The following is a 17,020-nucleotide window of genomic DNA, read 5'->3' on the forward strand; positions in this document are numbered from 1 at the left end:
ACGTACCTTCGCCCGGCTTAGCTTACTTTATTTCGACTTACAATCCGGGACCGGTTGTGCGCAATTGGCGACACTTTTTGAACGGTCGGTCGTAATTGAACCATCGACGATTGATTGGCGATTTGAATAGTAGTAAAGCGATGTCAGCTCAGTGATGCCCAAAGGCGAAAAAAGCTTAAAAACACTGCAGATTATTTCTTATTTTTGTATTTCATCAGCAACAAAAAAAAGGGTTTTTGTTATTTCAAATATTGTTATTATAGGACTGTAAAATGAGAAATGGAGCTCTAGGTTTTGCTGAACTTGCAATCCTTCAAGAGATCGTGCCAGCAAAAAGAGCATAGCGGAAAAAGATTCCTGCAATGTGAAACTAGCATTTTCCCACATTCGCATAATTTCCTGTCCCAGTTCAGATGCACACGCCTTTTCAAACGAACGTGACACGTATCGTAGGAGGAAAACCACACATGATTAGTTTCCTTGCTGCTGTCATCATTCTTGGTTCTATTTTCTTCCTTTTCCAGCCGTTGTAAAATGATATGAAATCCACCGGTTTGAAGGGAACTCAGAACCACATTACACACAACGCCCAATGCGAAGGTTCGTCGTATCGTTTCTTGCCGGGAAAATGAAAAGAACGACCACGATGGCAGCGATGGCCATCACATTGCTTTCACTGGATGGAACCGATTTCAAACGTAATTGAAAATTTCTAGCATACGCCGTCCACCACTGATGGACAACGTAGAATGGCACATCAAATCTAAACGGTCACCCCTTGGACTCACGAACTGTATTCAAGTGGAAAAAAAGTGCTGATGATAGTGGTCCATTCAACCAAACCTTTCCACTGCCGGGGCGGTCAAAACAGGATGTTTAAGCCTATAAGGGAAAAAACATAATAGAATTCATTCAAGGCACCCTTTTCTGTCCTCGTCAATAGCATTGTAGGATTGAACCGAAGAGAAACAGACCCAAAGTATCAACTGTTACAGTAGGGACTATTCCAGTCTTCGTTGAATTGTATTGTTCGAAGCTGCAAAGGAAAAGTTTTATGAAAAAGAACTCATTTTGGTTTAGCTTTCCTTGCATTCAGTTTGAAGAATAGCTATAGGCTTGAGTGGTAGGGTGGTCTCAGTTTAAAACAAATTGTAAAGGTGATTATTACTTTTGAAACAGTTGTATAAAATGCTTCAAGCGTGGAGAAAACAAAGCCCAAAACGAAACTCAAAGTCATTAAAATGCTCATAGACTCCACTCCAGATCTACACATAGAAGATAGAAGAGTTTCACAAAAATATGCAAAGCTCTTTGAAACTTTTACAATCAAATAATTTGACGAACTAAATCATATCTTTTCGTTTGTAATTTTAATAAATATTGAATGATTAGAAAAGCGCTTCAAGAAGCACGAAAATATCCGATAGTTTTATTTCCAAATTTGAATGGCTGCAACAAAACATCACTACAATATTATTCTACTACTTGCAATAAAACATGGAGATCCGATATATGTTCATCTAAAAATTCTAAAAACTCCATCTAGTTATTTATGGAGCATTACTCCAAGCCAAGCTCACTGGTTAACTCAGCTTAACAAAAAGCTAATCAATGAAGTTGAAACTTTCCCGAGAAACTCGAGCAGCAGATGATCTTCAGTAAATGAGGAGCAAATCGAACTGCGTTCAATAGCAAACCATTTGCTCTTTGCAAACCTTCCTCGCAAAAGGCAGTTTACTCAACTTAGTTTCAAAATAATCTACTCATCATCTTGAGAGTCAACTGTTCCATTATACTTGTCAAATCAGCAGACTTTGTTTCCACTTTCTTCATTGAAAAATTGCAAAATAATATTGAAATGCTAAAAACAATTCTGGAGATGGAAATGCTTCATCAAGTTATTTAGAAATAAAAGTCCAAGCACTAAAATCTTCAACAATGTCGTTATAAATAAGCACATGAACCGTCTAAGACGAATTAAGTACTGTCCATTTAATTCCACCAGTTAATTTTCGTTATCTTTGCAGATACGTATTTCGACCACAACTGTGTGGTCGTCTTCAGTGCCTTGTACTTGACTCGACTCGAAATACGTATCTGCAAAGATAACGAAAATTAACTGGTGGAATTAAATGGACAGTACTTAATTCGTCTTAGACGGTTTAATACATTCCACTAAAAGAGCTTAATATATTTTTCTAAGCACATGAATTGATTTAACTATGTACAACAAAACCTAGGATTCTACATTGTTATTTTTATCACATGTATATAAAAGTTCCTCACATAATTCGAATAAGACTCCAATCTAAATTTTATAACCGGTGTTCGAAATTGCAGGCTTTATTTCAATGCCGTAAACTTCGTATCGAAAACCAACGTCATCTAAACGATTCAACAAGCATTCGAAACATTCCTTCTCGAACAAACTGTCCTGACCCATGAAAGCGCATTTCAACCGATTTTCAAGGACACACAAAACCCCAAAAGCATTAAATTTATATTCGATTTATACGCACCTCTTCGCACGTCTATCAATGGGCTGATTATTCCACGAAAGACGCGAACCATAAGAGTCGTAGGCATAGCATTCACCCACCTCCCAATCAGACAGAAGCTGCTACAACGCACTCAGCTGGATGCCTGTTGAATACGACCCAAAAGAAAATAACGCCCACTCAATCCTACCTCGCCTTTCCCAATGAATCTTCCACTAGCGCAGCTTTTCCTAAATATCTTATTTGCATGAATGGCTTGCTAATAATTTTCCGTTTTCTTTCGTGCATGATATTATTGGTGTTTCCTTTTTCCCTTTTGTTGGGGCTCACTTTTGCGACTTTTGCTTTTCCCCCTGATCTACAACAATGCTTTATCCCACAACAGACGACGAAGACAATTCCGGTAATAAGGGTCAGCACCATATTTATTAGGGTGATCCACATCAACGTTATCATATTCACCGTTTCATAATCGCCATCATTTCAGGACACCCAAAATGTGAACGCATGTGGTCACCGGAAACACCCCAATTAGTCGATCTAAATATGGTTCCTGTTTCCTTTTCTTTCGCGCACCGACTCCATTCCACAGTTTGCCCACTACAAGGAGGAGATGTACCTGCAGGCCCAGCGGGTGTTCAACGTGTCCGCCGATCGGCACTACCGATTGCTGCATGCGGCCACCGAGGAGAAGCCCAAGATAATCGTGCTCACCGTTGTGGTCCAGGAAGCGGACGGACTCGAAGCGAAGGATGCTAACGGTGAGTGTGAACTTTTGATATCACTTGAAGGTCATTTTTATGCCTGAAATTGTGGGAGCTTGTATGCAAATGATAACGAAAAAATGTTATCGCCTAATATCGGAAGCCATACATTTTCAGCGGCAGGAAGAGCGGCTACAGAAGGACACTGGGAAGAATACAACTCAAATCTGAATACATAATTAGTTTGGAAAGTCCTTATTAAAAACTAGCTTTAAGGAAGACATCGTCTCACAGTTCTGTATTAAAAACTTTCAAAATCTATATACAATTTTGTATATACAAATTCGGAGGTGAAAATCTCAATAAAAAACAATAATTGTATAAAAGAAATAATTGTATTTGAAGAAGTTGTAAGGAAATTTGTAAGGAAAACCGGAAGAATTTCCCAAGGAAATTCGGAAAAATTCCCCAAGGAAAATCGGATGAATTTCCCAAGAAAGTTCGAAAGAATTTTCCAAGGAAATTCGGAAAAATTCCCCAAGGAAATTCGGAAAAATTCCCCAAGGAAAATCGGAAGAATTTCCCAAGGAAATTCGGAAGAAATTCCCAAGGAAATTAAGAAGAATTTCCCAAGGAAATTGAGAAGAATTTCCCAAGGAAATTAGGAAGAATTTCCCAAGGAAATTCGGAAGAATTTCCCAAGGAAATTGGGAAGAAATTCCCAAGGAAAATGGGAAGAACTTCCCAAAGGAAATTGGGAAGAATTTCCCAGGGACATTCGGAAGAATTTCCCAGGGAAATTCGGAAGAATTTCTCAAGGAAACTCGAAAGAATTTCTCAAGAAAAATCAGAAGAATTTCCCAAGGAAATTCGGAAGAATTTCCCAAGGAAATTCGGAAGAATTTCCAAAGGTAATTCAGAAGAATTTTCCAAGGAAGCTCGAGAGAATTTTCCAAGGAAATTCGGAAGAACTTTCTTGGGAAATTGAAAAATTTCCCAAGGAAATTCCGAAGAATTTCCCAAGAAAATTCGGAAGAATTTCTCAAGGGAACTCTGAAGAATTTCCCAAGGAAATTCGGGAGATTTTCTCAAGTTAATTCGGAACAATTTCCCAAGAAAATTTGGAAAAAATTGAAAAATGAAAATTCGGAAGAATTTCCCAAGGAAATTCGGAAGAATTTCCCAAGGAAATTCGGAAGAATTTCCCAAGAAAATTTGGAAGAATTTCCCAAGGAAATTCGGAAGAATTTCCCAAGGAAATTCAGAAGAATTTCCCAAGGAAATTCGGAAGAATTAATTTCCCAAGGAAATTCGGAAGAATTTCCCAAGGAAATTCGGAAGAATTTCCCAAGGAGATTCGGAAGAATTTCCCAAGGGAAATCTGAAGAATTTCCCAAGGAAATTCGGAAGAATTTCCCAAGGAAATTCGGAAGAATTTCCCAAGGAAATTCGGAAGAATTTCCCAAGGAAATTCGGAAGAATTTCCCAAGGAAATTCAGAAGAATTACCCAAGGAAATTCGGAAGAATTTCCCAAGGAAATTCGGAAGAATTTCCCAAGGAAATTCGGAAGAATTTCCCAAGGAAATTCGGAAGAATTTCCCAAGGAAATTCGAAAGAATTTCCCAAGGAAATTCGGAAGAATTTCCCAAGGAAATTCGGAAGAATTTCCCAAGGAAATTCGGAAGAATTTCCCAAGGAAATTCGGAAGAATTTCCCAAGGAAATTCGGAAGAATTTCCCAAGGAAATTCGGAAAAAAATTTCCAAGGAAATTCGAAAGAATTTCCAAGGAAATTCGGAAGAATTTCCCAAGGAAATTCGTAAAAATTTCCCAAGGAAATTCGGAAGAATTTCCCAAGGAAATTCGGAAGAATTTCCCAAGGAAATTCGGAAGAATTTCCCAAGGAAATTCGGAGGAATTTCCCAAGGATTTCGGAAGAATTTCCCAAGGAAATTCGGAAGAATTTCCCAAGGGAAGTCGGGAGAAATTCCCAAGAGAATTCGGAAGAATTTCCCAAGGAAATTCGGAAGAATTTCCCAAGGAAATTCGGAAGAATTTCCCAAGGAAATTCGGAAGAATTTCCCAAGGAAATTCGGAAGAATTTCCCAAGGAAATTCGGAAGAATTTCCCAAAGAAATTCGGAAGAATTTCCCAAGGAAATTCGGAAGAATTTCCCAAAATTTGGAAGAATTTCCCAAGGAAATTCGGAAGAATTTCCCAAGGAAATTCGGAAGAATTTCCCAAGGAAATTCGGAAGAATTTCCCAAGGAAATTCGGAAGAATTTCCCAAGGAAATTCGGAAGAATTTCCCAAGGAAATTCGGAAGAATTTCCCAAGGTAATGCGGAAAAATTTCCAAACGAAATGCGGAAGAATTTCCCAAGGAATCGGAAGAATTTCCCGAAAGTCGGAAGAATTTCCCAAGGAAATTCGGAAGAATTTCCCAAGGAAATCGAGAAGATTTTCCCAAGGAAATTCGGAAGAATTTCCCAAGGAAATTCGGAAGAATTTCCCAAGGAAATTCGGAAGAATTTCCCAAGGAAATTCGGAAGAATTTCCCAAGGAAATTCGGAAGAATTTCCCAAGGAAATTCGGAAGAATTTCCCAAGGAAATTCGGAAGAATTTTCCAAGGAAACACGAAAGAATTTCTCAAGGAAATTCAGAAGAATTTCCCAAGGACATTCGGAAGAATTTCACAAGGAAATTCGGAAGAATTTCCCAAGGAAATTCGGAAGAATTTCCCAAGGAAATTCGGAAGAATTTCCCAAGGAAATTCGGAAGAATTTCCCAAGGAAATTCGGAAGAATTTCCCAAGGAAATTCGGAAGAATTTCCCAAGGAAATTCGGAAGAACTTCCCAAAGAAATTCCAAAGAATTTCCCAAGGAAACTCCGAAGAATTTCCCAAGGAAATTCGGAAGAATTTCCCAAGGAAATTCGGAAGAATTTCTCAAGGAAACTCTGAAGAATTTCTCAAGTAAATTCGGAACAATATCCCAAGAAAATTCGGAACAATTTCCCAAGAAAATTCGGAACAATTTCCCAAGAAAATTCGGAAAAGTTTCCAAAGAAAACTCGGAAAAATTTCCCACGAAATTTCGGAAGAATTTCCCAAGGAAATTCGGAAGAATTTCCCAAGGAAATTCGGAAGAATTTCCCAAGGAAATTCGGAAGAATTTCCCAAGGAAATTCGGAAGAATTTCCCAAGGAAATTCGGAAGAATTTCCCAAGGAAATTCGTAAGAATTTCCCAAGGAAATTCGTAAGAATTTCCCAAGGAAATTCGTAAGAATTTCCCAAGGAAATTCGTAAGAATTTCCCAAGGAAATTCGTAAGAATTTCCCAAGGAAATTCGTAAGAATTTCCCAAGGAAATTCGTAAGAATTTCCCACGGAAATTCGGAAAATTTCCTAAGGAAATTCGGAAGAATTTCCCAAGGAAATTCGTAAGAATTTCCCAAGGAAATTCGTAAGAATTTCCCAAGGAAATTCGTAAGAATTTCCCAAGGAAATTCGTAAGAATTTCCCAAGGAAATTCCGAAGAATTTCCCAAAGGAAATTCGTAAGAATTTCCCAAGGAAATTCGTAAGAATTTCCCAACGAAATTCGGAAGAATTTCCCAAGGAAATTCGTAACAATTTCCCAAGGAAATTCGGAACAATTTCCCAAGGAAATTCGGAAGAATTTCCCAAGGAAATTCGGAAGAATTTCCCAAGGAAATTCGGAAGAATTTCTCATGGAAAATCGTAAGAATTTCCCAAGGAAATTCGTAAGAATTTCCCAAGGAAGTTCGTAAGAATTTCCCAAGGAAATTCGTAAGAATTTCCCAAGGAAATTCCGAAGGATTCCCCACGGAAATTCGGAAGCACTTTCCACGGAAATTCGGAAGGACTTTCAATGGAAGTTCAGAAGAATTTCCCACGGAAATTCGGAAGAATGTCTCAAGAAAATTTGGAAGAATTTCCCACGGAAATTCGGAAGAATTTCCCAAGGAAATTCGGAAGAATTTCCCAAGGAAATTCGGAAGAATTTCCCAAGGAAATTCGGAAGAATTTCCCAAGGAAATTCGGAAGAATTTCCCAAGGAAATTCGGAAGAATTTCCCAAGGAAATTCGGAAGAAAATTCGGAAGAATTTCCCAAGGAAATTCGGAAGAATTTCCCAAGGAAATTCGGAAGAATTTCCCAAGGAAATTCGGAAGAATTTCCCAAGGAAATTCGGAAGAATTTCCCAAGGAAATTCGGAAGAATTTCCAAAGGAAATTCGGAAGAATTTCCCAAGGAAATTCGGAAGAATTTCCCAAGGAAATTCGGAAGAATTTCCCAAGGAAATTCGGAAGAATTTCCCAAGGAAATTCGGAAGAATTTCCCAAGGAAATTCGGAAGAATTTCCCAAGGAAATTCGGAAGAATTTCTTAAAGAATTTGAAAGAATTTCCCAATAGAATTCGAAAGATTTTCCCAAGGGAATTCGGAAAAATTTCCCGAGGGAAGTTGGAAGAATTTTCCAAGGAATTTCGGAAGAATTTTTCAGAGAAATTCAGAAGAAGTTCCTAAGAAAATTCCGAAAAATTCCCCAAAGAAATTCGGAAGAACTTCCCAAAAAAATTCAGAAGAATTTCCCAAAGAAATTCGGAAGAATTTCTTAAGGGAAGATCCATAAAGTACGTCACGCAAGAATTGGTGATTTTCGACACCCCCTCCCCCCTTTGTCACACTTTTTGTATTAAACCTCTAAAATTTTTGTATGAGTATGAGTTTGTACGTACTTTGTGAATGGCCCCTAAAGGAATTTGAAAAAAATCCCTAAAGAAATTAGGAATAATTAAGATTTTCCCAAAGAAATTCGGAAAAATTTTCCAAAGAAATTCGAAAGAATTTCCCAAAGAAAAACGGAAGAATTTCCCAAAGAAATTCGGAAGAATTTCCCAAAGAAATTTGGAAGATCTTTACAAAGAAATTTGATAGAATTTCCCAAGGAAATTCGGAAGAATTCCCCAAAAAAACGAAAGGATTTCTTAATAAAAATCAGAAAAATCACCCAAAGAAATTCGGAAGAATTTTCCAAAGTAATTCGGAATATTTTTCCAAAGAAATTCGAAAGATTTTCCCAAAGAAGTTAGAAAGAATTCCCCAAAGAAATTCGGAAGAATTCGGACGAATTTCCCAAAGAAATTCGGAAGAATTTCCCACAGAAATTCGGAAGAATTTCCCAAAGAAACTCGGAAGAATTTCCCAAAGAAATTTTGATGAATTTCTCAAAGGAGTTCAGAAGAATTTCCCAAAGGAAATCGGAAGAATTTCCCAAAGAAATTCGGAAGAATTCCCAAAAAAATTCGGTAGAATTCTCCAAAGAAATTCGGAAAAATTTCTCAAAGAAACTCAGGAGAATTTCCCAAAGAAATTCGGAAGAATTTCCCAAAGAAATTCGGTAAAATTTCTTAAAGAAATTCGGAAGAATTTCTCAATGAAATTTGGAAGAATTCCACAAAAAAAAATCGGAGGAACTTTCCCAAAAAAAACTGGATGAATTTCCCAAAGAAACTTGGAAGATTTTTCCAAAGAAATTCCGAAGATTTTCCCAAAGAAATTCGGAAAAATTTTCCAAAGAAATTCGGAAGAATTACCCAAAGAAAAGCGGAAGAATTTCTTAAGAAAAATCGGAAAAATTACCCAAAGAAATTCGGAAGAATTTTCCAAAGAAATTCGGAAGATTTTTCCAAAGAAATTCGAAAGAATTTCTCAAGGAAGTTCGGAAAAAAATTTCAAAAAAAATCGGAAGAATTTCTCAAGGAAATTCGGAAGACTTTGCCACAGAAATTCGGAAGAACTTTCCAAGGATATCCGGAAGAATTACCAAGGAAATTCGGAATGCATTATCACAGCAGCAATGGCATTAAAAATTGTGAATAAATTTCATCATGCATTTGCCTATCTGCTGACATGAGTTAACGTCAAAGCCACAAACTCTTTTTTTTTTAAACCAGTGTGGTAGGGTAGAACGGGTCCATAGACATCATATGTGAATTTGAATCAGAATTCAAAGGCAAGGACAACGTCATCGTACGTCCATAGTATAGTGCTTAATGTGCTATGCTCTTTTTGCAAACCGCTATAAACAACGCAAAACAAACAAAAGATCTAACCATGCAGACGGTAATGCTGCATAAGTGGATACCACGTGTTGCCTCCAAGGAAAAGCCTCCGGGGAACATCAGGCTAAACTAAACAAGGAAACCATTATTGCCACAGAGAACAAAGTCAAGCTGCAAATGCTATTCACTACCAGCCAAGCAGCTTCAGTCGATGGAGATGAAAGCAAATAAAACGAAACTAAATACCATACATATTTAAACGATGCTGGATTTTCTCTCATGCTGACGAGGCCGCCTTTGGCCTCCCAGGGGTTAAAGCAATTAAAAGTAAAATACGAAGGGACTACAGTAGGCAACTGAACGAACACTGAGGGAAATTGTTTGGATGATTCGAAGCTGAGTAGAAACGTCAGAGAGAAAATGGTTTTTCTAATGTGCCCTAATGGTTAGTATAGAGTAATACAATAAGCCCTCAAGTCCTAGAGAAACGAACACAGTGAGAGAAGAAAGGTAATAAAGTAACTCACATGGCGAGCATGAAACGGCAAGGGATCCTTGTGGTTAGGTTTTCCTAAAAGCCTGCCGGGAAGTTTTTGCAACAGGGTTTCCTCTGCTGTGGTGTTATGTGGTTCCGTTACCGACGCACGATTCCATGCCACAGGGTCTCCTGTTGCAGTCCTGGGCTGTAAATGCAGGTTTGTGCAGGCAATTAAATAATTAGTTCTATGCCATGCTGTAGAACAGTGAGGCCAAGCGGAAGCTGACGAGTCTTAGCAACAAGTAGGTGACATTCATTACACATGCCATATGCATACGGTTCGGTTGGATGTGCATCGGAGTATAAGGAGCGCTTGTGTGAAAGTTCTATAATTACCAGTACAATGTCAATTAATTTCATTAGGAAACTTAGAGGTGCTTGTCCTCGGAAGAAGCGGATGCAACGAATGAAAATATAGAACCACGTTTGTGTCACTAACTATGTGATATTGGCACGGTATGGAAAACTCCGATTGCTTTAAGATACATTGGATTAAATTAAACAAAATTCACGATTTACTGAATTGATGTGATGTTGAACTCGGTTGCGCTCATAAATTGGCATTGGATTTTTTAATGTATAATAATAGTCACTGGAACGAATTTCACGATAATCCAAAGCTTCTTTGAATTGTTCAATAAAATCACTTTTTATCAAACATTCATAATAAGACAGTGCCTTGAAATCTGAATTAACGCTACAGGATCTCAAAACGTGTAATATGTCGTTAGCTAAATGAGTTTTTCCAACCAGATGGAAGTCGTGAAGTATTTCATTCACCTAAAATTGAGTAGAAAAAGATTTTTAAGCAAATGTATTGTGCATAATATACTAAACTTACGTCCAAATTGCCTTGTTTGTCGAAATAGTGTAAGCCTCGAAAAATGCAATCCATGTGTCTGTGAAAGTCCTCATCATCTGGAATAACATAATTACGTGCTGCACACCTCACGTCTCGTTTATGTTTATAAAATTTGTTTTCACAGTATTCGAATACTGACTGTCTCGGCTGCTTAATTTGCGGTCCCTGAAACTGAATCAGTCAGAATCAATTTTAAAAATTATTTTGGTCGTTACCAAACAAGTATAAAGCTTTGATGAGCTTTCAGTATCCAACAAAAATAATTTCCGAAGAATATCCACTGATGGTAGAATGCTCTCTCTGAAAGCATAAAACACTGCATCACATTCACCCATGTCAGTATGCTGTTCAAGATTATCTGCCAGTTTGCTCACTTCATCTTCAGTGCAATTCAAGAACTCTTTATATTGCCTATACTGAACCCACAATTGCTCAATCTGAAAATAGCCTGTTTGCTCGATTTCCAGCATTTTGAATCATCGTTATAAACCTACTTGGAAGCGTCCACTATCAACATCCAGCAATTTCAACCGGGACAAAAGATCCCTAACGAAGCAGCTGGTTTTTTGATCCACAGCCAGCTCTGAGAACTCCCACCGGGTCCAATTGAGGATCCGCTCCACTCGTATATCGCCATCCGATTCAATCCCACCGGCATGCTGCTCTATGCTTCTCGTGAAGACAAATGACGTCTCTTCTGGATCAAGTGACTCCGCAACTGCTTCCACAGAAGCAGCCTGAAATGTGAAACAACATTAGACACCTACATCTTCATTAGAAATCGCAAACGGTGATTTGCGATGCGTGCACACACGAGGAACTGGATTATTATACTTACAATACCGAGCATCCACAATAAAGCACAGATTCCGGAGAACGGACTCAGATTCCGCACCGTCAGCGACATGTTGCCGAGCTTGTTTGGTGAATGTAGGTCGAACGCAGCTCAATAGCGAACAGCTGTAATTATTGCATCGATTCGCATATCAGAAACGCTGATAGGACGAGACACTGCTGACGAATCGGAGAAAGAGCTTACGTCGGCAGTTGTTGTTGGATGCTATTCTAGGCACTGCACTCGACAAATGATGAGTTCATTGATGATGTGCACATGGGACGGGTGGAAGCGTGTCTGGAAGGCTGAAACTGATTGATGGGTATTGCAGATTGTTGTCCGAAGCGCTGTAAACGTATACAATCGCCTCAAAACATTTGTTCTACATTCAGATTCAAATCGTGTGAGCATTTTACAGATCCTAATTCATATAAGAGCACAGTAGTAGATAATGAATGTCATCTATTTGATTTATTGTTCTACAAATTTGAGTTTTGTTAAACGATTGGACTAGAAACACCTATTATGTATTTTGAAATTATGTTTACAGTAAAATTCTAAGAACTTTTTTTTCAGAAAGGCATATGTGACTAAAATAAAAACTTGTCAATAAAGAACTAAATAAATAAATATAAATAAATAAATAAAAAAAAATCCATAAATAATGCAAAATTTCCATAAACAATTAAGAATTTTCCACACAACAAAAATAAATTAGCACTTTTAAAAGCAAAAATCGCAATTAAGGTACACTGGGGGAAGTGGAAATGGAAAAATCGATAGTGCATGTTTGAATTAGTGTAAAACCAGTTTAAATGATCTAAATGGGTTCAATCAAAATGGGCTATCAAAAACAGGCAATTTTGCACCAACTGTGCGGTAATTCATACCATTTTGGTCGCTTGAAATTTGTGGAAAGAGATTTTAAAATAAGGAGTTGTTTTTCCACTTAACCCAGTGGGATGGGGTAAGTGGAAAACCCATTTTACCTTGATCTTCAATTGTGATGAGTAGTTACATATAACTAAAATCAATACAATAATTGCTCTGAGTATCTTTTGTGGAATGATTTCATTACCTTAACGGAATAGATACTCAAGGAATTCTCGTAATAGCTGGGGAGGGCTGGTTTTGCCTTCTCGAACACTAAGTGAACGTAAAATCTATATGTTCGCCCCAAAAATGAACTTTTTATAGGAAAAATGGGACTTACAGGGTTATAAACTAATCAACTTAGTTTAACGAATTGAGATGATGTCTGTATGTGTGTATTTGTGTGCGCAAAGCACGTTCAAAATTATCAGCTATTCTTAAGCACTTGTTCTTAACCAATTTGTTCCCAAAAAAAATTGCATTCAACGGCGATACTTGTTATGAATAAAAATTAATGTGAATTATAGAATATATTTACCTCAGTGCTATTTTTAACTTTTTTATACATTTTTTTATATGTAAAACATGTGAAAGACATCAATACCGATAGGTGGATTAATCAGGCATTTTCTCATTTATATTAGTCCAATCACCACTGGAATCACAATGATAACAAAGAAGGAACATATTAAGATTCACAGCTATCGAAATAAACCCTGGAGGGAAGAAAAACATTTGCGTTATTAGAGCATTATCCACTTCCCCCGCAGTGTTTGATACCAGGGGTAAGTGTAAAATCTTTGAATTATTTGCTTTCATGGTACAAACCACTACAAATTGAAGGAGATTAGTTTAATTGTATTGTAATAGTAACCTGTGATATAAATTCACTTGAAAAAGGGACAATGGGTGCAAATAAGAATTGATTTTATGAATGCAAAAATCAACTTTTCGCGAAACCTTAAATTATAGTTCAAGCGTTAACCGTGTTAGTGTATGTATTATACAAATTTCAACATAGTATTAGTGTGAGCATCAAAGTATATTCTTGCATAATGTTATGATGTGGTAAAAACTGTAAAGTATGTACAATTCCAATTTTTCGAGTCGATTTTTCCACTTACCCCCTTTTTCCACTTCCCCCAGTGTACCTTATAAAAGAAAAAATTTGCATAAAAAGAGTATAAAATACAAAACATCCATAAATAAATCAATATTATCGATTGACAATTACAAAATTTTTCACGAAATAAATATTTTTTTAACAAAAAAAAATTTCTACGAAAAAACCAATAAAAAGCAATAAAAATATGGAAATTTCTATAAAGAAATACTAAAAAGCAATAAAACTGAGCATTTTTCCATAGATTACCCCTTCCTTAAAAGCGTTTAAAGTTCATGGAAAATTATATCAATTTTATTGCTTTTATGGAATTATTATGGAAACTTTCAATTCTTTATGGAAAAAATATTAATTTCGTGGAAAATTTTATAGGTACCGTCAACTGGGGGGAAGATGATCATTGAGGTGAAGATGATCATTTGATGTATCAGTCAAAAGTGCCATTTTTTTTTATGAAACGGTAGTCAACAATATTCTCCGTTCAAGTAATGTTACCGCTAGGTAGAAATCCGAGTTTTTCGATTATAATCATGAAAATGTATTTTTTGTGGAAGAAAGAGAGAGATAGTCATAAATGACACTATTTTCGCTTCAAATATTGACTTCGAAGACTTCTTCACGTAGTAAATTCAACATTCATACAAATAACCTAGTGTTTTTTGACTACTAGGTCATAATGATTCTTGTAGAGCTGTCTTGATCAACTTCACCCCAAACCAGATTACTCAAAAAATGTGTGATAATTTAATTTATTTTAATAAATGCGAACGCATTTCAGAAAACTAAAGTTGTTGATTATTGCAACGTATAGCAGTACATTTTTTGAAAATATTTGTTTCGATTTAAAATGTAAACACACATTGTTATTGCATGTTTTGTCTTAAAAATGATCATCTTCCCCCCAGTTGACGGTAATTGTATATTACCAGTACCTTTTGATTAATTTATAGAAATTTTGTATTTTTCTCGTGGAACATTTTGATTTCTTTATGGTAAAATCTTTTTTTATAATTGCAATTTTTACTTTTGAAAGTGCTTTTTTATTTTTGTTTTAAGAAGAATTTTCAATTGTTTATGGAAATTTTGCATTATTCGTGGATATTTTTTTATTTATTTATTGCTTATACCCTGATTTCTTTATTGGCAATTTTCTAATTTTGTATGGACAATTCCTAATTCTTTTTTTTTTTTGCCGCCATTCTTAAGGGCACCTTATATTGAAACATTAAACATTGAGGTATACACAGTAAAATATTGAGAAAATTATCCACGACGTAATTCATCGTTGAAGTAAAATTCGGAATTAGAATGTGTATCAGATCATAATTTTAAGCTTCTGTAATGTAAATGATAAAATCATTTATATTTCAATTCAATATATCTTAATTATACATGATTCTGCCGGAAACCTTGGTGTGCGAGCACTAGGGTGGTCGGTATTGGCCATTTTTGACAAATACCGATATTCGGTATTGGGTGGAGTCGATCCTTCGAAAATTCCTCAAAGAAATGAAATCGGAAATTCCTTCAAAGGTATTCTGAGAATTGCTTTGTAATTTCCCTCAGGAATTCCTTCGGAACTTCCTCCAGAATTTCATTAATAATTTCTTTTAGGGTCTCCTTCGTAGAGTGAAGAGATGATTTTAATTCGTTAATTTCTTTAGGCGAACTTTAGGTAAACTTTTTAAGGAATTGTTCTGGATTTTTTTTTTAGAGCTATTCCAGCATGTATGGGTGTCAGTCACCAGCACAATTTGTTTTCCGCATTCAGAACGGACATATTTTAGCAGCAAATCATTTTTCACAGAAGAAAACTACTAGGGCAAGTACATTTTCACAATTTCATATTATTGCAGGAAAACGATGTAAATAATGTTTATTGAAGAAAAAAGTCATTGGCAGTTTGACAGATGGTTAACAGAATGAAGCTTACTGTAATCGCATATTTGTCCCATAATGGATTTACTATCTATATGGGACAGGTATGCAACTACATGCCGTTTAGCTGATATATGTAGGTGAAAACATTTCGAGATTTTTTATGCGGACGGCAAAATTTGAAATACCAAAAATGCCGGTATTTTCCGTTTCTAATACCGGTATTTTCGATACTCAAAATTGGCCGGTAATACCGGTATTACCGGTTTCGGTACTACCGGTTAGACCACCCTAGCGAGCACGTGGCTGTCAAAATAAATCAAATAAAACCCCATTCCATTTCATGCAAACCGCAGCTGGAACCTAATTTATTCACATAAGCGTCCACCAAATGTATAGGGGGAGATCCCCCAGTGGCGGACACATAAGCCATTTAACGAAAATCTCACTAACTAGGGGAACTGCTCCTTGAATTCATACCATGTACCCAAATCAATACCATTCGAAAACAAAGAATTGGTGCGCTAATTGTTTTATTTCTCATTTTTGTGAATTTTTTCAGCAGTGAGCACGCCGGAAAACAACAAAACACGACACAAATTGAGCCTAAATCGCCTGTTTTGCGAATGTTATTGATATAGGAGCATGTTATTAATAATGGATCAGATACCCTATACGGATTATGTTAACTGGTATACCATATACACAAAATATGATCATTGATAAATCATACAAACTATACATCAGCATTTGAACACGTTTTGCGACAATGTATTTTAATGATGAATTTTAGTGGAAAATTTCACCTTTCAGAAAAGCGTACCCTAGTACCGGACACTTTTGCATCATATTTAAATACATATAACAAGTTGCTATTATATGAGTAGAGACATCATTTAGAATAGCAATATTTTTCGCTTGCTTTGAGTTGTGGATATTAAAATGTGTTAATAGAGTTTATTCGACTCTCTAGCTAAATTTCTTACATCCTACTCAGAATTCTCACCTTTTTTCAATGCCATCTTCAAATTCTCGTTCTATTATTTCTGTGGCTTCCTGATACTTTAGTAAGAAGAATTAATTAAATTTTAGTAAGTTTAACAAAACAGGTGTAAAAATTATTATTTGCTTACATAAGAATCTCACTATCCGGACAGCTGGGGGACAGCTGCCGGATAGACGAAATTGATTTTGCACCTCAATTACATAACATATCTAACAAATCATGATATTGACTATCTCTACGTGATTAGAATGACCATCTCTACGTGATTAGAATGCTTCCGATCGAATTTGATCTTGTTGATTCAAACCTTCTAAAGTAAGGTAAAACAAGAAAATTTTGACCATTTTTTTTTCAATCCTAAATTTTGAACAAAGCTTTCAACCTAAAGATCAAATTTTTCCTACAGGTAAAGGACTTTGAAATAGCTATCCTTTGCACTACATTATATGGTGGAAGGACCTCTGCAAGTATCGTTTTGAGAAGTGTCCGGTGTTGGGAGGTGTCCGACGCTGGGGGATCTCCCCCTATATACGGATATCCCAATAAGATGATCGTCCTGTCGCCGAATTTCATCGCTATAACTCAATGATGTGTGGACATTTCGGCGAGAAATCT

General features: G+C 36.3%; 2 protein-coding genes across 5 annotated transcripts in view; one reads left to right on the forward strand and one right to left on the reverse strand.

The window, feature by feature from the left end:
- The window catches only part of LOC134217852 (BAI1-associated protein 3), a 396,811-nt gene that overhangs the window by 248,844 nt on the left and 130,947 nt on the right, over positions 1-17,020 (forward strand). Inside the window, exon 6 of the mRNA XM_062696671.1 lies at positions 3,091-3,259. Coding sequence (XP_062552655.1) covers positions 3,091-3,259 — 169 coding nt within the window. The remainder of the gene's footprint in view (positions 1-3,090; positions 3,260-17,020) is intronic.
- LOC134217855 (37 kDa salivary gland allergen Aed a 2-like) lies at positions 10,321-11,830 on the reverse strand. 4 transcript variants are annotated; one of them, XM_062696685.1, is made up of 6 exons: positions 11,730-11,809; positions 11,529-11,650; positions 11,185-11,427; positions 10,906-11,127; positions 10,670-10,855; positions 10,321-10,608 (listed from the first exon to the last, which is right to left on the reverse strand). In XM_062696685.1, the coding sequence occupies exons 2-6, from the start codon at positions 11,595-11,597 to the stop codon at positions 10,321-10,323; spliced, it is 1,008 nt and encodes a 335-aa protein (XP_062552669.1). In that variant the 5' UTR covers positions 11,598-11,650; positions 11,730-11,809. The 4 variants fall into 4 exon arrangements, with proteins under 4 accessions (XP_062552669.1, XP_062552668.1, XP_062552670.1 ...); XM_062696684.1 differs by having other exon boundaries at positions 11,529-11,830; XM_062696686.1 differs by lacking the exon at positions 10,906-11,127 and having other exon boundaries at positions 11,529-11,830.

Source organism: Armigeres subalbatus, chromosome 2, assembly GCF_024139115.2.
Source record: "Armigeres subalbatus isolate Guangzhou_Male chromosome 2, GZ_Asu_2, whole genome shotgun sequence".
NCBI lineage: Eukaryota > Metazoa > Arthropoda > Insecta > Diptera > Culicidae > Armigeres > Armigeres subalbatus.